Source organism: Sinocyclocheilus rhinocerous, unplaced genomic scaffold, assembly GCF_001515625.1.
Source record: "Sinocyclocheilus rhinocerous isolate Xijiao unplaced genomic scaffold, SAMN03320098_v1.1 scaffold1131, whole genome shotgun sequence".
Classification (NCBI taxonomy): domain Eukaryota; kingdom Metazoa; phylum Chordata; class Actinopteri; order Cypriniformes; family Cyprinidae; genus Sinocyclocheilus; species Sinocyclocheilus rhinocerous.
Genome location: NW_015638568.1, coordinates 825,199 through 852,299, shown reverse-complemented (window position 1 = coordinate 852,299; position 27,101 = coordinate 825,199). Strand labels below are relative to the sequence as shown.

Genomic DNA, 27,101 nt, shown 5'->3' with positions numbered 1-27,101 from the left:
ATAGTTGTGTAAATACTGTCATACTAACAGCTGTCTAATTTTTGGTTGATTGTAATCCATTACATGCCTTTCTATCAAAGTTATGTGACATTATCAAGCTGAATTTGTTCTGACACAGTTTAACTCTGAGTTCTTGTCATATTTTATTACCATTTTCTAAACTATAGCGAAATAAGCTGTGATAATGTGTGAAATGTTGAAGGTGTCTGAATAAATTTTGGTTTGACTGTATCTATTTGATAAATGAAGTTAACCAACTAACATTATACATACTCTTGGTTTATGTACCCAATATTTTAAAAATTTACAAATGCAATGAAAATATTGGTATCGGTACTCGGTATCGGCAAGTACCAAAAATAAAAGTATCGTATCGGGCGAGTACTGGAAAAAGTGGTATCGGTGCATCCCTAATTATAATAGGATGTATTATTGATAAGCCATATTCCAGTACTAGTGATGGGCATTCTGTTTCTGACATGCGCTGTACGCAGTAGACCAATCACAACAGACTGGGTCATCGGCCCAATCAGAGCAGAGTAGCCTCACGCAAAGGAGTGGTTTGGAAAGATGAATCTTCGAACAAATCATTTGAGAGTCGTTGAGAAATAACGTAAAATTAAATGCATATTATAAGAAAATGAAAGTGTTATTTGACCTTGCATGCATGTAAACCTGTTGTTGGGGACTCCCAAAACCAAATTATAAACATTTCAAATAGCATAATAGGGGCACTTTAAATGGTAAATAATACTTGCTTATACACTTGTTTTTTCAGTATGTTTGCATGTGCGGTGGGGCAGGTCTCGTGAAGTTCTGCTTAATAAGGAAGAAAGATTTGATAGAAAGCAGAGTGCCATTGTAAAAGTGCATTGTGACATTGTAGCAGAGTGTCTCTGTTACGGGGCTGACGAGACGTGAGACATGCGGATCCATGTGCAAGCTTTATTAAGCAGAGAGATCAGAAACACAGGCAGGGTCGACCAATGGCAAAACAGGTATATGGCGGGCAAGACACAAGAATAATCCTAGGGCTAGCGAAGGTCAACGAACGGCGAACAGAATCAAAAGGGGCAAGACTAAAGGGATAAATCCAGGAAAACAGGCGAAGATCAGAAACCGAGAAAACAGACAAGGCAAGGCAAGGCAAGGCAAGGCAAGGCAAGACTAGACTAGGCTAGGAAGCTAACGAGGGCTCTGTAGAGTAGCTATCACTGCTGGCGATAAGCGCATACAATACTCGGCAGCGGGAAGGGATCAGAGTGAGTGTTAAATAGTGAGTGAGTGATATGAAACAGCTGTGTGCAATCAGTGCTGTGTGCAATCAGTGAAACAGCTGTGTGCAATCAGTGCTGTGTGCAATCAGTGAAACAGCTGTGTGCAATCAGTGCTGTGTGCAATCAGTGCAATGAATGATGGGATATGTAGTCCGGGGTGATATGCAACAGTGTGTCGTGCGAGAGTCAATGAAAATGGAAAGGGTGACCTCTGATGGCTAGCAGACGGAAGTTCATGGACCGGATACGTAACAGTCTCATTGCTGTTTATGTGTGATGTATTGATAATTTGATATCAGTTCTGCTTTATGTAAACTGCTGTTCAAAAGTTTGGGATCAGTAAGATTTTTTAATGTGTTTTAAAGAAGTCTTTTCTGGTCATCATGGCTGCATTTATTTGACCAAAAATACAGAAAAAAATATTATTACCATTTAAAATAATGGTTTTCTATTTTAATATACTTTAAAATATAATTTATTTCTGTGATGCAAAGTCTTCAGTGGCACATGATCCTTCAGAAATCATTCTAATATGCTGATTTATTACCAATGTTGGAAACAGTTGTGCTGCTTAATAGAATTATTTTCTAACAATATAAATCTTTATCACTTTTTTTTATGAATTAAAAAATAAATAATAAAAGCATTAATTTCTTTCAAAAAAAAAAAGAAAAAAAATACTGACCCCAAAATTTTTTAACAGTGTATATTGTTACAAAAGATTTCTATTTTGAATAAATGCTGTTCTTTTTATCTTTTTATTCATCAAAGAATCCTGAAAAAAGTATCACAGGTTCCAAAAAAATATTAACCAGCAAAACTGTTTCCAATATTGATCATAAATCGGCATATTAGAATGATTTCTGAAGGATCATGTGACACTGAAGACTGGAGTAATGATGCTGAAAATTCAGATCTGCATCACAGGAATAAATTATATTTTAAAGTATTAAAATAGACCATTATTTTAATTTGCAATAATATTTCTCAATATTATGTTTTTTTCTGTATTTCTGATCAAATAAATGCAACCATTATGAGCAGAAGAGACTTTTTTTAAAAAAACATTACAAATCTTACTGATCCCAAACTTCTGAATGACAGTGTATGTATCAGCGCTCACATGACTATGCACACACACAAGCTATACCAAGGTCTAAAATCTGAGTCCCCAGCCATACCTGCACACATGCCCTCTAATACCTTAATTCCCTGCCCCTCTGATCCTGCCAGCACACTGTCAGTCTCCAGCTTTCCATGCCCTGACCTTTGCTACTGCTCTTGGCTCAGTTTACCTATAAACACACATTCAGACAGCCAGCTTTTCTCATGCCTTTCCTGTGAGCTGCCCCTCTTTCAAAATTGGAATCATGTGAAACATGTAAAGAAATAAAGAGCGTCTTCTTTTAAAAACATACCTCTGAGTGTGCACCATTTAGTGGACTGACGTCAAGCATTACATTTATGGCTTTGAACTTTGATCGGTTGGTCTTTGAAGACAGAGCTGTCATGAAGTACAGCGCTTGGATATGTGAACTGTGGTTTGCACGCACACACAACACGCACGCATCGCACCACAGGGCTCATGGAGTTGGCTGGGTCCCTCTTGATGATTGAACTTTCCCTTTAATGAGCTCTGCTTTAGCTTGAGTACAAAAATGGAGAAACTCCTGTAAAGTTAGAGATTAAAATGATAAATGCTGTGTGATACTACTTGTGTAAATGTTAACACGCTTATGTTTGTGACGGAACGAAAGCAGGAAAACATAGAGAAGCACATAGCATATTTGTGTGTTTGTGTGTGTGTTTGTGTATTTGCGGTTTTAGCAGATGAACCCGTCTGATTTAATCTAATCCACTGTAATCTAATCTAATCTGTATGTTTCTCCAGTGTAGTGGGGTAACGTGGGAAATTGGGATTTAATCTTGATTTGGACGGGAGAGTTGAGACGATTTGGTGGGGTTAAGGGACTGTCGGGTGTTTAGGAACACGTCCCAAATTGCAGCAAGGTCTCATAAGATTATGATTTTTCATTCACTAGAATGCTTTTTGATTGCAGTGCCGATGCATCTTCCTTTCTCTTGTCACATAATTTTCTTCCCTTGATAAGCATTATTGAAGGGATGGTTCACCCAAAAATGAAAGCTCTGTCATCATTTACTCACTGTCATGTCATTCCTAACCTGTTTGACTTTTCTTCTTCTGTGGAACACAAAAGAAGATCATTTCAAGAATACTGGTAACCAAACAGTTTTGGTAACCATTGATTTCAATTGTAATCTAAATTGTAATTCAGTTGTTCTTTTGAGTTCTGCAGAAAAAAGCAAGCCATTATGTTTGGAACAACCTGAGGATGAGTAAATGATGACAGAATTTTTATTTTTGGGTCAACTATCCCTTTAACAGTCTGGTTGCGCACATCCTTTGACATCCTTTGTCACATCCTTTGAGTTATCCTTGCTTATGTAGGCGATGCAAGTTCAAGCCTGGCTTATGTCATTTACTCAGACCTGCCACTTCTGTCCAGCAATTTCTAATGCTTAGTATGATCAATAGTAGTAATGATATAGAAAAACCTGTGTGTAAGGTCTGTGCTGGGTCAGTGAATAAAAGGACATTGAGAGTGTTCACCAGTGCTGAAGGACATCATAAATGAACATGGTGCATGTGATGCATTACATAATATGCATATTTTCAGACCCAGAGTTTGAATATGTATGTTTCTCTGAGCCCTTATTCCTGTTCATTTGCTATCCAGCAAATACAGCAACTACACACTACCATGTAAAAGTTGGAGATTTTTTATGTTTTGTCTCTTATGTTCACCAAGGCCCCATTTATTTGATCAAAAAATACAGTAAAAACATATTGTGGAAATATTATTACAATTGAAAATGACTGTTTTCTATTTTAATATATTAAAATGTGATTTATTCCTGTAATGGCAAAGCTGAATTTTCAGCAGCCATTACTGTAGTCTTTAGTGTCACATGATCCTTCAGAAATCATTCTAATATGCTGATTTGGGGCTCAGTAAGCACAGCATTTCTTATTATTATTATCAGTTGTGATAATCAGAATCAGTTGTGTTGCTTTATTTTTTTGGGGAAACCATGATTCTTTGAATAGAAAGTTTAAAAGAACAGCATTTATTTGAAATCGAAATATTTTGTAGCATTATAAATGTCTTTACTTCAATCTTTGCTGATTAAAAATATTAATTTCCTTCAAAAAGAGCCTTACTGACCCAAACGTTTGAACGGTAGTAAACTCTTCTGTACCCATATCTTCCATAACTACAGAAAGTCTTCTTACCAACAGTCAAAGCTTGTCAAATGATTCTACTTAACAAACACCAAGTGCTGCTTCAAATGCTTATTTTACAATTTCTGTGCTCTAGAGCACAACAATGACATGTTACATACAAGATTTCAACCGTGGTTCTGTTCATGCCTCACATATCACTCAAGTTCACTGATGTGGTTCTGACCCCTCAGTTGCCAGGTAGTCACTTCAATCAGAGGTTGTGATCATCACTGTGCATTTAGCATTCCAAAATGACTGGGCAATATTCTACGGCTGTGTGAATGTAGCCATATTTTCCTCTTGTGAATCAGTCTGATACATTTATCCTCATGTGTGAGTTTGTGTGTGTATGAAAGCGAGAGAGGGGGAGAATGTAGTTGAATTTGAATGTCATCCGAGTGTGGCCATCTGAAACATTTTTCTGATCCCTGTATCCCTTCTCTCTGTCAGACCCACTCTGATGCCAAAGGAGGAGGGCGTCCCAGTGTGTCACGTAGTCGGAATGTGGTGCCGACTGTGGATGAAAACCCCCACATAGGAAATTACAGACTGCTGAAGACCATCGGCAAGGGCAACTTTGCCAAGGTTAAACTGGCCCGACATGTCCTCACTTCTAAAGAGGTAACTAGATCTCCTGTGTATCTACCTTTTTTAGTGGATCTAGTTAGGTGAATACTCACTACACTGAAAAAAAATTGTGTGAGATTTACTTTGAAACAATTTTCACTCCGAAATTGCTAGTAAATTTCAACAATCACAAAGTAATGGCAAGCAACAAACTAAATGTGAAATTTTGAAGTAGAAAGACTGAAATAGTATTTTCTTGTAAAACATACTCTAATGAGCTTTGTTTTATTTACAACTTTGAAAAATCGTTTTTTACAGCATATCAGCTCCCTCTAAGGGTGTGTTCACAATTGTAGTTCGGTTTGTTTGGTTCATTTGGTCCAGACCAAAAAGGAAAATGATACATTTGGTCCTGGTCCGCTTAGCGTTCACATTGGCATTTTTGACAGCGAACCTAAAGACACTGAACCTAAAGGCATAGTGATACGTTCACAACCTGATTGGTCGGCTTGAATGACGTATATATCGTGACGGAACTCACCGAACACCCCAAACAAAAGGTGCGTTAGACTTAAATTTACACGCTGCGAGTATATGATATCAAAGCACCCATTAACCGAACGGTCTGCTCAGCGCCCCTTTAAGTCGAACACGCCTAATGCCATCCTCTGGACTAAGCGCGCTCATTCTTGCGTGTACATATAATTTTATTTTCACCACCTGGACTCACAAGGAGCTCATAAAAGGCACTACCTCATCGTTGCTCCACGTTTGACCTCTGCTCATTTTGTTTTGGTTACACCACGTCGTCAAATCATGTCGCATAGCGTCGCATCTGGTCATTACTTCCTGTTTTTGGTTCGTTTAGAAGTATTTGGTCCGTGTTGCGTTCATATATCATTCGAACCGCACCAGAGTTCGTTTGGAAGTGGACTGAGACCCATCTTTTCAGCGGTCCTGGTGAACCGGACTAACAGAGCAATCGCACCAGGGTTCGTTTTAATCGAACCAAACATGCCAAGTGTGAACGCACCCTAACACAGATGTAACAGACAATTCCAAATTGTTATTGATAATGCACAGTTAAAAACGAAATACTAGTTAGCCTTATAGCAGATACTTTCATCATATAGTACACTTATTTCATGGTTTGACCGTTTGAGATTTAGCCTGACCGTGATTCATGTCCAGCCTGTTGCATAAACTGCTTAGACTAGTATTACAAGTTAGTCTATTTTTTTTTAAAGACTGGTCATAACTTTAAGTCAGTTGCATAAAAATATTAATTGGTCTAATTTGAGAAAGAAAGTGCGGTTAGTCAGTAGTTAGTCAGACTAGTTCTTAAGACAAAGTGTTCGTGCACTGGCTCCAGATATGCTTAATCTAATTTCAAATCACCTATGTTTGTGGTTTGGATTGGATGTGAAAATAAGATTGAATGAGAATTTTGCTCAAATTCAGACTATAAAGAAGTAATCAAATATGCAAAATATTATTTAACATGATTTTCTCTTTAATTTTTTTTTTTTTTTACATGTTTCAACATTCCCAAGCATGTTCTTCACTGATACCATTTCCTCTTTGCTAAAAAAAAAAAAAGTAATAAATATTTTGGGTGAAAATGATGCAACTGTGGAACAGGGATATATAGAAATAATTTTCAAAACAATCAATATTTAAAAGGTTTTTGATTATTTCAACAAGTAACAAAAATAAGGGAAGGCATTGTGAAATGTGTTTAAGCCAATTTTAATGTGATATTTGTATAACAAAAAGCAAAAGTTGATGAAAGGGATAGGTTTAATAAAAAGCAACCCCTGGGGCATGCTTCTGGTGCCTGAAGTTGCAGAAACATGCAAATATAGCTCTAGCACAGTTAGCATTCAGAGTCATCTTTCTAGTGTTACTCTAGAATTTTCAAAAATCTTTTTGAAAAAGGTCATTTATTTTTGAGAGAGCTGTTTAATATGTGTGTGTTTCTTTTATCTCAGGTAGCAGTGAAAATCATAGACAAGACACAACTCAACTCTTCTAGTCTTCAAAAAGTGAGTCTGCAGATCTCCTCTTTTTATCTGTATATCTGTCTGGAGAGAGGGCTCAGAGGGGGTAATTACAGGAAGAGAGGCGGAAGGATTTCCTCTGACGTGGGAATGAACGGGTTCTGCTTTACCCCCACGCACACATATATACACTGGTCACGTTCCATAAACTTTTTTGCTGTAACTACTGCAGAATCCTGGAGGGTATTAAAGAAATGAGGTTAATGCATTGTTCCTGCTGCTAGTGAAATTTTAACAATGTATGTGCTGTAAAATGTTAATACACTACCATTCACAAATAGGGTTTTTTGGGGTCAGAAAGGTTCTTTGGAATTAATTGTTTTTTGAAAGATACTTTTATTGAGAAAGGATGCATTAAATTGATCAAAAATGACGACACACACAAAAGACTTACATTTCAAAATGAATGCTGTTCTTCAAAATTTGTTAATCAAAGACTCCTGGAAAGATCACTCTCCACACTTCATTAAGCAGCACAACCATTTTCAACTTCTAATAATAATAATAAGATAAAAGATTTCTTGAATACTAAATGAACATCTTAGAATGATTTCTTAGGGATCATGTAACAGAAGTGATAAATTTAATAAAATAAAGACAATATTACTGTTTTTTACTTTTTGATTAAGTAAATGCAGTCTTGATATACATAGGACCCTATTATTAAAAAAAAAAAAAAAAAAACTTTTTTCAAACTTTTGAACAGCATTGTATGTAATCCCAGATTTCCACAGTACATCTGTGTTTGTACAAAAATAGAACATATTTAAATCGATTAAACGGACAATAGTAAATGTTCAGATACAGTTTTTTCATTGTTTATCACTTAATTTATTAGTAAATCCTGCCTAAAATAGCTTAAACCAACCCAAAATCTTTTGTTGGTCATAGATTGTCTGCCGGCCTGACCAAGCTGGTGTTCAGAAACTTTGACTAACTGCTCAAAACCCCTATAAAACCAGCCTGACCAGACTGAACGACCAGCAAACCAGCTTCAAATGGGATTGACCTGAGATTTATAGGGATAGTTCATCCAAAAATGAAAATTGTCATCATTTACTCACCCTCAAGGCTTACAATCTTCTCAAATCTTCTCTCTTTACTGTGTTTTCTCAGCTCTTCCGAGAAGTGAGAATCATGAAGTTTCTGAATCACCCAAACATCGGTGAGTGAATTAGAAAGAACCCATCTAACTGGCCAAATTTTTTTAGTATTTCAAATCAGTGTCTGACATGAATCATAGGAATTGTTCGATCCAAGATAAGAGCAGTCTGCCGAAATCTTTTAAAATCGGCATTCCTGAGACTTTGATGTCATAGATGTTGAAGAAATGGACTGTTTGATATGTGCTGAATCTGATATGCACTCGTTCAAACCTACACACAAGACAGATACTGCTGATATATTGAACTGTGCGTTTAAGTGTGTGTGTGTTTGCCTGTGCTGTGACGGTGGTCTTGACAGAAGCACTAGCTCATTAGCTCTCAGTTTGTGCTCATAAATATCAAAGCGCAGAACTGAAATATGAAAGGAAAGACCTGCCCCCTTTGAGGAAGCAGCACTGTGGATTCAGTCCTGATTCAGAGTCCTTGCTCTCTCTGTTCAATGGCCGACTGCGGCTGTGCTGGTATCACATCACATAATCACAGCTGATTGATCTGAAACGCTCCTTGATCTTTTCCGTGAGGACACACAAAGTAGGGATTATGTATTTTATTCATTTCATTAATTTCAAACAGTAGTGGCCTGTTTTCGTTGAATAGGCTGTGATGAATAGAATAGCTCTGAGCTTTAAAACCAACTCCTAAAGCCTGTTCATTTTTATAATTCTACTTTATTAATGCATCTCTCTTTATCAGATGCTGTTTGTTTGGATTTGGAACGTTTCCATTTTTTCCCTTTAGGGTTTGTGGGTTTTTATTGTTGCTTATGAGACTTTTGTATGAGAAAAATTTCTTGTCACTGCTGCTCAGCTCAGGAAACTCATTCTAATGCAGTTTGTAAGCGTAATCTTTAGCTCTAAACTTTGGTTATAATCTTGTCAGCTGCTCAAGACACATATGGTGGGTTTTGTAGCATTCACTGCAAAGCCTGAAGCGCTTCATATAGAAATAGATGTATTTATCACCACTGCTTTCCATCATACCTCCAACTCATATGGTGTTATGCCATTAAGTAATAATGCTGTGCTTTAGAGGTGTAGATGTGCTACATCAGTAATATGATTTTTTTTTTCAACCTCAGTTGTTAGCACTGTTAACCACAATAGAAAACCTTCACAGGAAACCCTGTTACAATGTTGCGTTTTCTTCTTGGTTCGGTTCGCTCATCAAGATGGATGTACGCTCCGCGGGCTTATTGTGTGTTTATACAACATTTTAATATGAAGACAGGTTCCAAATCAAACGCTCCAAATGAGACAGGTGTGAAAGCACCCTAAAGAACCACAAAACTGTATTTACTGTTTGAATTTCTTAAAAAATGACAAAATTTGTTTCATACCAAAAGTAACCTGCTCTCTCTTGTCTGCCGATGCGTTGTCAGTGTCCTCTTTGTTCCGCGATGTGTTTTTCACTGTGTGAGATCATGATGTGTGGTGTGAGAGCACCATGGCTTGTCGGACATAGTAACAGTAATTAAGGGGGGGGGCGGGTCTTTGCGAAGGGTCAATTATAAACACAGTGATACTGTAAAAGTGGACTAGTGAGTAGATGAGTTTACCTGTTCGGTATGTTTAATGTCCCTGACAACCTCTGTAGTCCTATTTAGCCACTTGTTAGCAACCGCCTTTATCAAGACAAGTAAAAGCTTTTTTTTTAAAAAGGGGGGGGATTACTGATGTATTTTATGTCATGAATAAAATATGAAAGTATCTTGAGATTGTGTTAATGCAGACCTTATTTCAGGCATTTAATCAATAAGATAAAGATGTGAATGATTTCATAGAGATGGGTTTTTTCTTGTTAATTCTTGTTGGGGATGTGCCTAAAATTCTAATTTGGTGTGAATAGTCTCTTGCATGTTTTGATTTGTGATCATCTCTCTTTCTCTCCACCAGTGAAGTTGTTTGAGGTGATCGAGACAGACAAGACGCTGTATTTAATAATGGAATATGCCAGTGGAGGTGAGTGGGCTGAAAGACTAGAACTGCCAGCTGTCAATCATGTCAAGACCTAAAAATCAGAACACTGCATTTTGAATAATGTCATTCTCCCATCATCCTTTCTCCTTTGCCTGATCGGTCTGTTCTTCTCTTCTTGTACCACTCCTTTACCTCCTTTGCCTTCCTCTGTCATTTTCTACTCTATTGCAATGTTCCCCTCTTCCATTTCCAAGGCGAAGTTTTTGATTACCTTGTTGCTCACGGGAGGATGAAAGAAAAGGAAGCGCGTGCCAAATTTAGACAGGTCAGTGCGAGTGCATGTGAGTGAGTCATGCTTCAGTGTCAAAGCTCACATGTTCGTACATTGAGGTCCAAGTCTGAGCCCACTAGTGAAAATGCGTAGATTTTTCTATTATAACTTTTAGTTACAGATCATATCATCAGTTCAGTCATATCAAAAATTAGCATGAATTAGCAAAAAAGCTCATGATCATATTTTCCAGGATGATTTGAGAATGATCCAAACAGCATTGTATTATATGTATCATTGCTTCAATGGAAGCAAGAACATCTGACATCTGTACAGATGAGTTCACATGATCAGTGGCAAAAGTTTATTTAATTAGTGACCTAGAAATCAAATTAATTTTACACTTACACTAAACTTTTAAAATGTTTCAAAATTCTAAAACTATTTATTTTCAATTTTGAATTAGATTTTAGAATCCCAGATTTTCAATATGGTCTCAGACTTTTGAACCCTGTTTATTTTAGTAATAATAATTTAAAAAATTGTAATATTTCACAATATGTCTGTTTTACTGTATATATAATCAAATAAATGGAGCTTTGGTAAGCATATACTGTTTTAAACGGTAGTGTTTGTGACAGGTGATGCTAAGTGGTCCTTTTTTGCTAGTATGTGTGTGTGTGTGTGTGTGTGTGTGTGTGTGTGCGCGCTCATTAACTCTGCTGTGTGCATCTGAGTGTATGATGGTTTAATTACTGATAGAACAGCCTAATTAAAGAGCGACAACTCCCATGAGTAGCCAAAATGACTTCACCTACTCTCCTAATTACTCACCACACCTTCTCTCTGTATCTCTCTAGATTGTCTCAGCTGTGCAGTATTGCCATCAGAAGTGTATGTGTGTGTGTGTGTGTGTGTGTGTGTGTGCGCGCTCATTAACTCTGCTGTGTGCATCTGAGTGTATGATGGTTTAATTACTGATAGAACAGCCTAATTAAAGAGCGACAACTCCCATGAGCAGCCAAAATGACTTCACCTACTCTCCTGATTACTCACCACACCTTCTCTCTGTATCTCTCTAGATTGTCTCAGCTGTGCAGTATTGCCATCAGAAGTGTATTGTACACCGAGATCTCAAGGTGAGAATGTGTGTGTGTGTGTATTAGGGCCCTTAGTGTCTGTTACATATAAACATGCCCTGAGCAGCAAGATCTCCATTCAGCTGTACCTTCATCTTTCACATCGTCTTTAGTAGTTCTTCTGTGTCTGTCATCAAAGTCCATTACAGAAGTGCAGGTGAAGGAATGAGTCCTCTGTTCAAACACACACACACACCCACACGCTATCATGAGTGTACTATGAACTCTGGAACTGCTGATCCCAGATCTTCTCTTTGTTAAGATGAAAGGAAGTGTCTCTCTGGATGAATGTTCCCATGATGATATTCTGCCCACGTAACTGAAGTTGCTTATTGGTCCAGACCATCATTACAGTGACCCTTGAACTTTGGAGTTAGTCACTGTCTCTATGCATAACTTAATGTAATTCTCTTATGTCCCACTCAGGACCCCCAGAAATAGTATACAATCCTGTGTTTGAACCTCTTCCTTTTTCTCTCTCTATCGGCCTGTCTCTTTTTTTGCATGCACACACACACACACACAGAGGTGTACACTAAATAATGTCACCACAATTCTGGAGATGTATTGATTACAATAGAAAAGGACAGTGTTTGCCTTATTGATTTAATATGAGCACCACAAATAATAAAGCACTTACCCAAGGTTTGCAAATGTACTGTAATAGTGATGCATCTGTGTCTCTGTGTGTGTGTTAACCATTAAGCCACACCTCTATTGTGGCTAGAGAGGTTTCTGGCAGTTCAGGTTGGATTGCAGGACCTATATCATATTTCTTTCAAGTTGATTGTGTTGTATTCAGAGCCGGTTGCCCCAGCAAAGGAAATTAAAATGATTGAAATAATTTTGTCCTCACTGGTTGCATGCAAAAACATACTACCGTTCAAAATTTTGGGGTCAGTAAGATTATCTATCTATCTATCTATCTATCTATCATCTAATTTATATACACTGAAGACTGGAGTAATGGCTGCTGAAAATTCAGCTTTGCCATCACAGGAATAAATTAAATTTTTAATAATATTAAAATAGATAACAGTTATTTTAAATAGTAATAATATTTCACAATATGACTGTTTTTACTGTATTTTCCAATGAATCAAATGAATGCAGCCTTGGTTAGCAGGTGTGTGTAAAAAAATCTTATTGACTCCAAACTTTTGAATAATGTACAGCATGACCAGTGACTTTTATGAGTCGGTTCTTTTTATTGAATCAATCTAAAAGGCTCAAGTCAGTCTTGAACTCATATTTTAATGTATTTTTCTTTCACTCATCTCCAAATTGAGAAGAGCCAAGAACTCTTACTGTATTAACTGTGACTGGTTTGTCCACATGACAGTATGTAGTTAAACATATTGGGCCCTTTTTGCAAAAACAAAATCCTTTCACTGAACTCGGTAAAATGTGATTGATTAACAATGTTAACCAGCTAATGGACACACAGATGTCATATATTAAATACAACACAGCTAAATTCAATTTGGAGTTTTAAGTGCAAGGACAATATAATATCACCTTCGTCAGATATTTGTGCTGCCCAAGCCTCATCCATTTCTTGGTTGCTGTGTGTGTGCATGTTGTAAAAGTTTGGCTCTGTTGGCAGAGTAATATTTAACTCTGCAAACCAAGCCCAGTTAGCACCCCGCATCTGTTGCTAGGCAACACGGCTTCTCTGCGCAGGCTAAAATTGGTGTGTAGAAGTTGAGTGGCAGCACAGAGGGCAAGTCTCAACACATTCACAAACACACACACAATAGCATAAGAGAACTCATTAGGTAAAGTTCGACAAACCCTGAAGGAACAGAAACAGGCATTTCCGATAGACACTTGAGCGCTGAGGTTAAAAAGGGAGACATGAGTGATGAACACTTAACGCTTCTTGTTCACTGTATCAAACCTCTTACCATCACGGCATCCTCTCTTTCTCCCTCAGGCTGAGAATCTTTTACTGGATGCTGACATGAACATAAAGATCGCTGACTTTGGTTTCAGTAATGAGTTTACGATGGGCAATAAATTGGACACGTTTTGTGGGAGCCCACCATATGCCGCCCCTGAACTCTTCCAGGGCAAAAAGTATGATGGTCCAGAGGTGGATGTGTGGAGTCTCGGGGTCATACTTTACACGCTGGTCAGTGGCTCGCTGCCTTTCGATGGACAGAACCTGAAGGTGAGAGACACTGAATTTCTGTCCTAATGTCCCTGTGTGTCACTGTCCTTTTATTTATCTTCCTCATTTCTACTGTATCATCCTCACTGTGTTTCTCTTTGTCTTATGAAGGAGTTGCGAGAGCGTGTGTTAAGAGGGAAGTATAGGATTCCTTTCTACATGTCCACAGACTGTGAGAACCTGCTGAAGAAGTTTCTCATCCTCAATCCTACCAAGAGGGGAAGTTTGGAGGTGCGCTCGATTTAGACATGTATACACATCTGACTGTGAACTAGAATACGGACAAAGGCCTTAAATTTAAATTAGCCTAGTCACACCAAGTATGAATTTTCAGCACAAAATATGAAAAATCATTTTAAAACAAAACAGTACATACCTATAAACTCCTCTATGTTGAGCTTGAAAAATCTTTAAAAAAAAAAAAACAACTTGAAAAATAGTAATATGGAAATAGTGTTAATTTCGTTAACAAAATCTGACGAAAAATGTTTGTCAACGACGTTTTTTCCCCTGACGAAAATGAGACGATGACGAGACGATAATAAGATCATGAAACGATAACTGAGACTAAATGAACATGCAATATTGTTGATGAAAAAAGACGAGACTAAAATGTAGTTAAAAGAACAAAAACTTTACCAAAACCTTTTTATTTTTGTTGAAAAAAGTGGAGCCAAAACATTTCAGACTGCTGTACAAGACTCTATTATGCGAGCGTTCATGTTTGCGGTTGCCAGATATCCAGAGATCAAATACCCCAATCAGAGCTTTTCTGTTAAACGGATACATACGTTACTCTACCCAGCTTTTTGCTTTATGCAATCTGGCAACCATTCACACGCACTCTCTCTGCGGAGGCGCCGTGATCTGAAAACACGACATATAGTAGTCTACTGTACAAGTAAGCTGGAGTTCAGCGATCTCCATTTGAGGTATTCTGCTTAAATGAAAGTGTCATTCAGCCAGTCTGTGTTCTGTCATGGATCTCGACTGTATTGTTTGCGATGGTGGTTGCGGATTGTAACGCTACTTACGCAACCTCTGTGCGCAATAAGTTTTTTTTTTGCCGTTGTTTTAAAAGAGAAACATTAATGCAATTTGGAATTATTGGAATTACTATTAGGAATTTCTCTGTTATAATATTTGAGAGTAAGTTTTTGTTACGCCAGTTTTCATAACGTAGACAGGGCGAGTATCTAAAGTATTTGGTGTTTATTTAGCCTCTAATTGATATCTTGTTATAAATCTGTACACTAGATGAGGTAAAATAAACCATGCATACGAGTTGATATTCTATTGATTTGTGCTTATTGGTGTAAGAGCAACTTCTGATGAAATGTAAAAATAAATTTCCCAAATGACAACAATCATTGCAATTAAAATTGAGCAAAATATTATTATTATTTTGTTTTTTTATCATTTTAACCATTATATAGTAATACGAAAATGACAAATGTGTAAGTTTCCACTGACTAAAATGCCTCAGACATTTAGTCGACTAAAACTAAAACAGGACAAGTTGACTAAATATGATAAAAAGTAAAAGTTACGTTTGACACAGGACTAAGACTAAATTAAAAATAGCTGACAAAATTAACACTATATGGAAAGCAATTTCTGGCAGAATGTTTTATTACATATACTATACCTATTTACAGTCATGGCCAAAAGTTTTGGCAGTAACAAATTTTGTGTTTTGCAAAGTTTGCTGCTTCAGTATTAACTGACTGTAGAACAGTAGATCTCAGTCTTTTTGACTCCAAAGCCTTCTGTAGTCCACAACAATATTCAAAGGCCCCATGACTTTTCCAGTCATTTATGATTTGCTGGATAAGGATTTTTGCAAATATTGTTTTTCCTCAATTTCTACCTGATGAAAGATTTTAGAGTTTGGCATAACCAGAAAAAAATCTGTTTTTATAAAATGTATAAAATGTCTGGGGCATTTAAGATTTTATTAATAAATTCACTTGGGAAAAAAATCTCACTTTTAATCATGTATCCAGGTTTTCCCAAGATTGTGGGAATTCTTAGGGGTCGTTTTTCTATTCCAATGCGCTACTTTTCCATTGCTAGACGGACATGTATGACATGTGCCTGTTTTGGAGTGTCTTTACACATAAGCACCGCGTTTTTAAGACACTGTGTCAAGTTAAATGAATTTCAATGTTTAAATGCAGTGCCTTTCATCAGTGTCAGTTACAATACAGTGGACCAATCAGAAGACCCCGGAGGCGGGGCAAGCATTGCAAGCTTTTGTTTACAGTAGCAAGTTGGCATGGCAACTGTTTTATTTGACAGCAACATGGCGGAAGAGGCATTCTGCACTGCACTTTTTTTTAAAATCATTCCTTAACGCTGCATCTCGTGTTTTTAGACGCAAAGACACATTCTGTGTGAATGGGCCCTTAAGGGGGTGAATTAAAATAAAAGAAATTTCTTGATTCTTAATTGTCTTATTTTAATGCTTTTTCGTCTTATTTTAAGTCACCTAGAGACCCCTTTGAAGCTTGCTGAGGTCCCCTAGTGGACCCTGGCCATGGTTGAGAGCTAGTGATTTTGAATAAATATATTCATTGAAATTAAATTAATTTCTACTGTTAAAGTTTTTTTTTTTTTTGCTTCTTTTGATTCTATGAGCATGACAAAATCGGTTACATTTACGTAATGCTTTATATTTTACATTTAAGCATGTGAATGACAAAATTGTTTTGCTTTTATTCAGATAAGTAGGTTTTTTGGCAGAAATTTGCACTTGAATTCATAGTGTGGTTACCTAAAAACATATAAAGATACGGTTATGTGATCCCTCACCATCTCTCTTATTCTCTGTCTGTGTGTCTGCCGTTGGCTCAGCAGCAGATCATGAAGGATCGCTGGATGAATGTAGGTCATGAAGATGATGAGCTGAAGCCTTACTTTGAGCCTCAACCTGACTACAAAGACCCCAGGAGAACAGGTGTGTGTGACACATCTGAAATAGTTTAGATGTTAAAATAAATCTCTAAAAAAAATAGAAAACGTTCAGAGATTTGGAAATGTTTTAGAGTGGTATTGCAATGACATTGTGTGTATGTTGCCCATTTAGACATAATGCTTCAGATGGGTTTCAGTCAAGAGGAAATAGAGGAATCTCTCATCAAACAAAAATACAATGAAGTCATGGCAACCTACCTGCTGCTTGACTATAGGAATTCAGAGGTACCCACATACATAAACACACTCATACTTTATTGCCCACATTTTTTGCACTCACACACCTTTGAAAATTCTGACTCACAGCTTGACGAGGGTGTCAACTTGTTGCTAAAGCCACGCCCAGGAAGTGACCTCACGAACAGCAATGGCCCGTCTCCACCTCATATGGTACAGCGCAGTGTGTCATCCACTCAGAAACCTGTCAGAAGATCAACAGATCAGGGTGAGCGGATTGGGAGTTTTTGTGAATGAAGACCTTTATAAACATACATTCACACATACAGTATGTTTCCCCTTCATACTCTCTCTTCTTTGTCCTTCAGGCTCACACTCGAAACGGCCTCAGGGAGAAAACAAGCATGGAGTGGAGGATTCTGGGAGGAAAGGTTCAAGTAGCTCCACCAAAGTTCCACCCAGTCCAGTTATCTTCAGTGAACGCAAAAAGAGTTCCACTCCCTCTACTGTAAGTGTGTGTCTGTTTGGTGATATGTTTCTTAGGGATGTGTTATTATTATTATTAAAAAAATAACTTTGAGTGTTAGGTGATGGCAAAGCCAAACTAAATTTAAAAGTTGGAGAAAAGATAATGTACAATTAAATATCCTACCAGAGGTACACAGATACCATTAGTTAAGTATACCCAATTCTGTGCCCCCCTCTTGTCCAGTCACTTCCACTCTCGACCACCAAACAAAGATGCCAGAACTTTTTCAACATATAAAACACGATGCCAAAAAGGGGAACTGTATCAATTATAGAGCATGTTTATCTAGACTGAGTGCTTGATTTTTTACAAGCTAGGGAACTCAAGCTTATCAACTAGACTAATACAGTACCAAAGTCACGTCATGTTCTTTAGTTCAGTTTCCATGTACTTGAAAAACATGTTATTACATTATGGATTGAGGAAGCTTTTAACATAATAGCAGGGTAATTTTTAAACATCTTAATTACTGTTTCTGTTCTCAGTTGCATGGGGGTGCTCTGTAAAGCCTGCTGCTTTCCACACTGATATTTTTCAGGCAGCAGATGGCTGGAAGGGCTTGCCCAGGGTTGAAGTGCACTCTCTCACTGAGAGATGTTTGGCACGGCCAGTGCTCTCATGGCTTCTGCTCTTGAGTTATATCTGTGAAAATGCTACAGAGGATGCTATTTTGAGCTTTCACACACCACATCATAGTTGGAGTTTCTGGGTTTGCACATCTTTAGATAGTGTGCCTTTTTCTTTTGTTCTCAATTGAAAGTGCAAATACTATTTTATGAAATAGGCCCTGTCAGAGTACCAACCAAGTAGTAGTTCTACCACAAGTTGGATGAGAGAGCAAACATTTTCACACCTTTAGCAATAGACAGAAATGTGTTTTTTTTTTTTTTTTTTTTCTAGTTTGTCATTAAATATTCACCCAGGGTTCATAGCAGGGCTGTCCTTTGAATGGTTCATGGTTCCTTTAATCGCTCCAAGCCCAAACTTGGATTATTTGCAGTTCCAGAACTAATATATGCAAATGTGCATTTGTCAGAATAATCTAGTTAAGAGATTATAGAAATTACAGAACATTATTATAGAAATAGAAAAGATAGACATATAGAAATATTATTATTATTAAAATAATAACCATTCATTTTAGCTTTGTTTATTTTAGTTTAGTAGTTTTAGTACTTTACATTTATTTCATTTCTGTTAGTTGCTGCATTTTTTAAAAGTTTGTTTGTTTTTCATCTAATATTTTATTTTTTATTTCAGCCTTATTTCAATCAACAAGTTTTTAGTTTTTTAAAGGCATATTTACGCAGCTGAATTAAAGCTGCTCTGTGCCTGCTCAAAATTCGGCGTAAAGATGTAATGCTGCATGAAAGCCTGACTAAAAAATGCCAGCTCTGACCAATATCAGACCCTAGTATCAAAGTATCATTGCTGTGTAAATGCATTCATTCCACCTCTGAGCAGCTTTAAACAGTCTGTGTGAAGACACCTAAATGCCACTTCAGAAGCACTTTTGTGCCACCTTTGCGGTGTAAATTTGGCATTAGTTAACAATAACAACACTGGTTTGCACCTGTGTGTGTTTGTAATTTCAGAATAGTATCCTGTCCACAGGCACAAGCCGCAGCAGAAATTCCCCCGTTTCTGAGAGAGCCACTCTGGGAGTGCAAAACGGCAAGGACAGGTACACCCAAAGACACACACACACATTTGTTGAAAGATTGTAAATCTCAAAACAGGCAAAGTACAGAATAACACTTCTCCTTTCTCTTACACTCGCACACACGTATATGGGCACAGTTCATCCCTCTAGATATGATCACTAACAAAACCAGACACCCGTTTTCTCTATTTTACATTGCACACACACACGGTCTACTTCTGTCTTCTGTCTCTATGCTGTTGGCCGTTACCTGCCATGGAGCCCAGACTGGCATGCTTTTGATCCCCAGAAAGGCCGAGCTGTGCCAGATTGGCATACGTCATCCAAGATTTCAGACGGATTAGTGACGCCTAGAGTACCATCTCATTCAGACCCACACACTAATTCAAACAGAAAAACGTCCATCACCAGAGTGTTCTTTTGAAAACCTTTTAGATGCCTTAATTGGTTAAATCCCAGTCACACATGCATGCATTAAAGCATCATCTAAACCCCATATAAACCTCCCACGATCATCGCCAACAAACACTAAGTCAGTCATCCTTCACTTCCTGTGCACTGTTTAACCATTCATGCATCATAACTCCTCCTTCTCCAGCATTCATATTGGTGCTTAAGCTCACATTCCACACACTCCAGTGTCTTTACTATATCAATTATGCATAAGCATATGCATGAGATGTATTTTTAAAAATGGAGATAGAGCTTTCTGCCTACTGGAGTCTTGTTGCACGAAGTTGCTACCAAAGTGTTAAATGGTGACCATCAGATGCTTTAATTATGGTCAAGAGTCAAATCAATATGCATGTACCTTGCAGTTTAAAAATTGTTAGTTGGTTGATCAACTGAGACAGCACATATCTCTGGGAATTTAAACTTTGAATGTGCACTTTTGCTCTGTCAACAAGTGTCGATTCCAGTGCAGAAAGCCCTATGCCGTTAGTAATAATGAAGGCTTGTTCAGACTAAGTCTAAATAAATAGGGATGATAAGTTTTCAAAAGCAAACAGTACATCTCTATAAACTCCTTTGTACCAAGCTCTGAACATAGCAGATGGATAATTTGTTATACTTTTATCATTGTTATTATTATTAGTGTCAGTATTTGTTTATGGTTCCGATGGAGAAAATAAACTCTCAGTAGAATAAGATATTAGCTTTTAGGTCATGTGTCAGGAACTGACCTATCAGTGAACGGCAGAGTAAGATTTGATTTTGATAACAGAAGCTTGCAGTATTTGCAGAGCTACATAGATACACACAGAATAACAAAAATATATATTTTTTTTAAATATTTTTTTTTATTTTCAACTTTAATCATTGGACTTGATGTGTATAGTTTTGGTGCAAAGAGTTGTTATACTTTCATGTCTTATAATCACATGAAAGGGATACTCCACCCAAATATGAAAATTCTCTTATCATTTACTCACCCTCATGCTGTCTCAGATTATATGGCTTTCTTTCCCAAAGTTGATGCTTCAAAAACCACACAAAGTGAACATGATGGTAATCCATACGACCCCAGTTATTGAATCAATGTCTGAAGTGAAACAATAGGTGTAAGAAAAGTATTATTATTTGTTTTTACTATAACCTATCACTTTTGGCCGTCTGTCATATGTCAGCATGTTCTGAGGCAGGGGTCCTGTACACTTGCATTATATGGAGATGGATTGATTATTTTTAGAAAAATCTTTGTGTATATCATCTAAACAAAACAAAGTAATAAGTCCTCTTGGACGGCATAAGGGTGAGTAAATTATGAGATTTGATTAATTTTTGGCAGAGTATCCTATGAACTTGGTGTGAACAAGCCTTTAACTGTTGTTATTCGAGCTGTGCTCTGCTACTGTAGTTCTCTATGGGTGTGTAAGTATGTTATGATAACACTGATGAATGATGAAGACCCCATGAATTCAATTTATGCTTTCTAGAATAAGAATAATATCTGTTCCAAATGTCAACTTTTGACTAGCAATAGCAAGTAGCAAATCATGTGATGTATACAAAAGGCTATTTTAAAAAAAGGCCTGCGCTATGTCACGCCCCAACTTCCTGTTTAAGTAACTAATGTTTCGACACAGGAAAGAAAACTATTTCTATCAAACGATTTCATGGGGTCTTTAGAGTTATAACCTCTTGTCCTTTTAATGCTACTGCAGGTTTTGTTGATTTGCCTGTGTGTTTTCTCATGAGCTTATCTGAAGGCATTCAGATGGTGTGTCTGGTTAAATATTCCCCACACATCCCTCTTCCTTTTCCATTTCTTTCTCTCTGTCCTGGATTTGTCTTAGAACACTCATTTTGTTTTTCTTCTGTCTGCGTTGTGAGTGTGTGACTTTGTGTCTTTGTTAGTGTATGTATAGCTTTAAATGGATTAGGGTGGCTTGTGATGGAAAAAAAGCACCATTAACTCTGTTGTAAGGTTGCTGTAGTCGTCTGTAATAGGCTTAGCTTCTCTCTGCCACATAGCAAGGTGATAGCATGTTATTTCTTCACCACAAGCTCAACTAATCCCTGCATTGTGGTGTGTGTGTGTGTGTTTCTTTTGTGCTTTTCTGTGAAATCAGCACTCTGTTTGACCTCCCTCTCCCTCCCTCCATCTCTCGTTTTATTCACCACTGTCTCTCACTTTAGATGCCCAGATACATCTATCTATCTATCTATCTATCTATTGCTCTCTCGTCTATTTATTGCTTTTTTTGGCGCTCTTTCTATCACTCAATTGGTTCATCCATCTATCTATCTATCTATCTATCTATATATCTATCGCTTTGTTTGGCACTCTTTCAATCGCTCAATTGGTTCATCTATTCATTACTCTATCCATCTGTCCATTTATGGCTCTGTCGGTCTGTCTGTCTGTCTATCTAACACTGTATACTGTCAATCTCTTGCTCAATCTATCTGTATATCTATTGCTCTGTCACCCTGTCTATTGCTCTGTTTATCACTCCATCTATCATTCTATCCATCCAATTTCTATGGCTATATCTATCGCTCTATCATCCATCAATCTGTCTATCTATTGCTTTATCCTTATATCTATATGTCTATCTATTGTCTGTTTGTTGATCTGTCTGTCTCTCTGTCTGTTGGTCTATATATTGGTCTGTCTGTCTGTCTTCATCATTCTTTCTTATGTGTGCCAAGTGTTATTTCTAATGGAATGCATCTCCCTCCCTCCCTGCCTCCACACATACGCACACACTCGTGTTTATGTGTGTGTTGATTTGTGCGTGTGTGTACGGAGGGGCCGCTCTCTCTCTCCCCTCAGCCTAAACACCCCCGGGTCCCGCGCCTCCACGGCCTCGGCCGGCGCAGTGCTCTCCTCATCTTCCTCTTCCTCACGCATCCGCCATCACAAGTCCCTCTCCACCTCCGCCCATCCCTGCCCCGCAGACCTGCACTCACACCGGCCCAGGCAAGTCCCTACGCCGCCAGATAGAGAACCGAACAGGAAACCAGTCATGTCAACTACTGAAGAGTGTCACATAAAGTGATGAAATCTGGGAACTGTGGCATGTCTCGGGGTTTCTGCTTTCTTAGAAATCGTTTAGTTGGCAGGGAAAGAGCTTGCAGGAAGTCAGGGGGTGACAGAAGTCTACAGAGTCAACACTGGGAGATGGTTGTGCTACAAGACTAAAACAAGACACATTTTCATATCCCTTCTGAAAAGACAAGCACGGCTGGCCACTAGCATATGTTTTGGCTTGTGGTTCACAGTATGTGATACGGTTGTGTCCAGGCTTCTTCACTAGTAGGGGATAGTTCAGCCAAAAATGAAATATCATAATTTACTCACCCTTGTGCCGTTCCCAATCTGTATGACTGACTTTGTTCTGTGGAACACAAAATATGATATTTTGAAAAATGTCTCACTGACTTGAATTGTATGGACAAAAAACGAAAGTCATTCAGGTTTGGAACAACCTGAGGCTCACCCAGAAAAATCTCACTAAGAATTTTCAGTTTGAATTAACTACTACTTCAAACCAGCAAGACTTTCTTGGTCAACCAGTTTCACTGCAATTCTGTCAGGACCACTATCGTCAAAGATGACAATTAGCATACAGTTTGGATTGGCGGTATGGTTCTGTTCTGGGCAAGAGCAGCGATAACCCCCCCAGGGTAAACAGAATAGAACCAACATAAATGTATTGCAGATATCGTTAAAGTTCAATAATGTTATGTACACATTTTAGCATTAGTCTGATTCAAAGGAGAATCCTGACTGACAGAGGAGGAGTTGGGGATGGAGGAGGGTAATTAGCTATTGAGCAATGCGAAAACTGCTGATAATACTGAGGGACCATATATATGAATGCTTAGGTGTCGTATTCCCATAGGTTGATGGGGATCAGCTGAGAGTCAGCTGATGCGAGCTTGACTAACGTGACCTGCCAGAACTAATGCTACGTTAGATAAAAAAAAAAAAAAGTAGCATGCACCAATGTCTGTCATATACCAGCTTGGACCACAACACTGTTTTTTTCAGCAGGGATTTCAGGAACAAATAAGAAATAATAATATTTGTTACAGTTTTCATATGAAGTTGAGTGGTTGTTAAGATTTGAACGGCGATACCTGGCAGTGTTGCTGAATTAAAATGATGCTACAAAGACCCCACTTCACTTTACAGCTAATCGCGCTCCCCCAGGAAACATTGTTTCCTGTCCTCTCTTGACCATCACTGATTGCACAAGGCCACTAACAATAACCTCATATTCACACTAAACACTGACCACGCCAGGAACACACCATCAATTATAGCGCTGCAGCTAAGGCAGCATGGAGTGTGAATGGTTTGGATAGCCTGTCAGTCCTGCTGTAAGTGAATGGCTGGTCTGTTGTATGCAGTGAGCTGAGCCTCTTCCGAGCGTGGTTGGGGAACATTGAGAGAAGGTACTGCTGCCCTGTTACATCGTCTCTCTCACTCCTCTGTGCTTCTCTGCCCCGTCTCCCCTCTGGAGTGAAATGCACCTCAGTGCAAGGGCCATATATTCAGATCTGTGCACTGTATATATGGACGAGTGAGTGAGGGGCCATGTACAGCACATAGTGTGGCTCATTCTGTCTCTCAAGGTCCTTTCACGTGACTCATGTCAGGACACAAGTGTTGACTTCCACATGTGCTGAAAATAGCATACAGGACGGGAGATTTTACAAGGTTTCTTTAAGTTAACTGAAAATAGCAAACAGAAGAAAAACTTAGAACTGATGTAGCAATGGGTTTGATTCCCAGGGAATGCATAAATGTAAATGTAGAAAGAAAAATGGGTTAATGAAACCACTGCCACTGGGTCAATCCCTCTTATATCTTATGATTTTGACGCAAAGACTGCCCAACAATCTTTGGATGTACTTTGAAAAGTCTATGGCAAACTGAACTTTTCAACAGTTTGCCTGAGTGCAACCTGGTGTCTATGGTAACACTGTAGTCTGATGCTTTGCTATCTAGAGGAACATCAACTTGAGTCACGTGCAAGGGCCTTCACTTTGACACTTTGGAACTGTGTGGTTCGCCACTGTGAAAATCTCTGCTCCGAGAGAATATATACGAAATACCTGAATAATACTAGATGCAGGTCCCATCATACATGTTTCATGCGTGTTCTGACATGCATCATAAGTGCAGATGTTTTTTCCCAGTGGCATGGGTTTGGTTCTTAAGCTCCTGCTCATATTTGCTAGAGTGCTCGTATGTTATTTTTTCTTCTAAACATCCAGCTGTGTGCCATATCTAACATACTACGGTGTTACCATGGGAACATCTGAGTCCCTTGCTAAGGTGTTATGTTTGTGTGTATTAGTTTGCACAGTCAGATTTTGTCGAAAAAGTTTCTCCAAATCTGCCCCTGAGTATTCTTGCTCCATGATAAAGTGATAGAGTTGGACACTCTCCCAGTAATGTGCAGTCATTCAGGCCCCCGGTTTAATCCACCCTGAAGTGTTAGTGATGACCTGCTGTGAGCTTCAGTGTACGGAGGGTTTGAGAAGGTCATTTTTAGCCAGTGTATTGAGGTCATACTTGGATCTGCAGGAGGTAAGTGATTGTGGTGCTGCCAAAATGTAAAATAAATAAATAAATAAAAAAGAGAGTGAGAAAAATCGAGCCATTGGCATTGTAAATGCTGATCCCCAGTAACCAACTAATTAGTTTTGTTGTTAACTCTCAGAGTCAACATGAAATGATGCTCACAACCCATTTTACTTGCATAATGTGATGCATTTCATGATGAAACAGAATATTCAAAGATAAAATTGTCAATCAGGATTTGATTTTAACCATCAGGAACGATTTTCTGCTTTATTTGATTTTATTTGTCCATACCAGAATGTTTTTTTTTTAGAATAACATGCATAAAAAATAATGCACAATAAGACCAGAAATTAGTAAGTAAATGGGGTTGAATTTGATTTCATGTTGGCTGTAAAAGAATCTTTAAAAGTTTTTACTTTCTAGAAGCAGACCAGTGTGTGTAACCATGTCAAATCAGGAGCTATAAACATGTCCCTAAATGAGATGATAATGTGGTGCCTGTGTATAGAGCAGATCATAGTTTGTTAATCCAAACACAGCTATGTTTCTGAGATGGGTCCAGCACACTTCACTTCCTGGCTGAAGTGGATGGACAGTGTTTTGTGTTCTAGCTTTGGCGGGTTCAGTTACCCATAGTCATGTGACCTCGCTGGCTGTGCTTGTGCCAGTTGGCGACTGGTTCTGGCTAGGTTCTACTACACTGGTTGGCACTTAAACAGATGTTGGCATGGACCTAACATGGTTGGGTGAGATTTTCACAGACAGTGTGCAGAAAGGACAGCTATGGGGGAGGTGTGCTGCTTCACTGCGCGCACACACACACAAATTACTGTGTGTGTGATATGACGGATTAAATGTCTATGCATTGGGCCAGAGATATGTCTGTGTTCTCATTATTTTGAGATGACATAATATAAGTTACTTGAGCTCTGCAAAAGCCAGAACAGAGCTCCTGATACTTTAACCATTGGTTTACCATAATTTAAATCTGTATTTTGAAGTTAAATAGGATTTTATGTGTTTCATGAATGCATAAATCAAGTATTTTTCATATTCACACATTAGGTTTGAAACACCCATTATATGCTATTCTTTCTGCAGACACATGTAGTGTAAATCAACCTTCCATGTCCATATTTTTTATATTTTATTTCATTTGTAATGTTTTAAAAAGTATTTTATTTTTTTTATGTTATTTGATTTTTACTTTTATTTTTAGGTTACAGCTTATTTTACAGTGTCATTGTTATAGTGTAATTGCACATTTAAAACTGAGTAATATTAATTAACAACGTACTTATGCATATAATTATGTATAATTTACTGTAATACCTAATGTGTGACAAAGACAGTGTAAAATAAATGGTTATTTTTTATTTATATAATGTCCATTTTAAAATAGAAAACATTTCAAATGCATTTAAATATTTATTGAAATCAATTTTATTTAAAAAAAATATGTAAAGTAAATATATTTAAATGTTTTAATTTTGCTACTGATCCTGCCATGTCCTCATCTTGATTTGTTTCCTTTTGTTTGGGGAAAAATTACTTTGTCACAGTGATCCCCCACAGAGAGCACCTGGTGCTTCCCCATCAGCCCACAATATCAGCAGCGCAGCTGGGACGGACCGTACCAATTTCCCTAGAGGGGTGCCCACCCGCAACACCTTCCACCTCGGCCAGCAGCGGTGCGCACGGGACCAACAGGGTTCTCCTTACCACGGAGCCCCCGCCTCCCCTTCCCTCTCCCACGGCAACAGCCAACAACGACGACCCGCGGCTTCCGGCATCTTCAGCAAGTTCACCTCCAAGTTTGTGCGCAGGTGAGATA

The 27,101-nt window shown here is 38.1% G+C and overlaps 1 protein-coding gene across 4 annotated transcripts in view; it reads left to right on the top strand.

Moving 5' to 3' along the window:
* Positions 1-27,101, top strand: part of LOC107749812 (serine/threonine-protein kinase MARK2-like) — a 61,198-nt gene that overhangs the window by 22,592 nt on the left and 11,505 nt on the right. For 2 of the 4 annotated variants that reach the window (XM_016564995.1, XM_016564999.1), the window contains exons 2-16: positions 5,035-5,205; positions 7,143-7,196; positions 8,328-8,376; positions 10,270-10,335; positions 10,548-10,618; positions 11,647-11,703; positions 13,640-13,876; positions 13,988-14,107; positions 16,733-16,835; positions 16,965-17,077; positions 17,159-17,297; positions 17,398-17,537; positions 19,154-19,242; positions 22,502-22,648; positions 26,830-27,093. In XM_016564995.1, the coding sequence (XP_016420481.1) occupies positions 5,035-5,205; positions 7,143-7,196; positions 8,328-8,376; positions 10,270-10,335; positions 10,548-10,618; positions 11,647-11,703; positions 13,640-13,876; positions 13,988-14,107; positions 16,733-16,835; positions 16,965-17,077; positions 17,159-17,297; positions 17,398-17,537; positions 19,154-19,242; positions 22,502-22,648; positions 26,830-27,093 (1,820 nt within the window). The remainder of the gene's footprint in view (positions 1-5,034; positions 5,206-7,142; positions 7,197-8,327; positions 8,377-10,269; positions 10,336-10,547; positions 10,619-11,646; positions 11,704-13,639; positions 13,877-13,987; positions 14,108-16,732; positions 16,836-16,964; positions 17,078-17,158; positions 17,298-17,397; positions 17,538-19,153; positions 19,243-22,501; positions 22,649-26,829; positions 27,094-27,101) is intronic. The other 2 variants (XM_016564996.1, XM_016564997.1) reach the window with 2 other exon arrangements.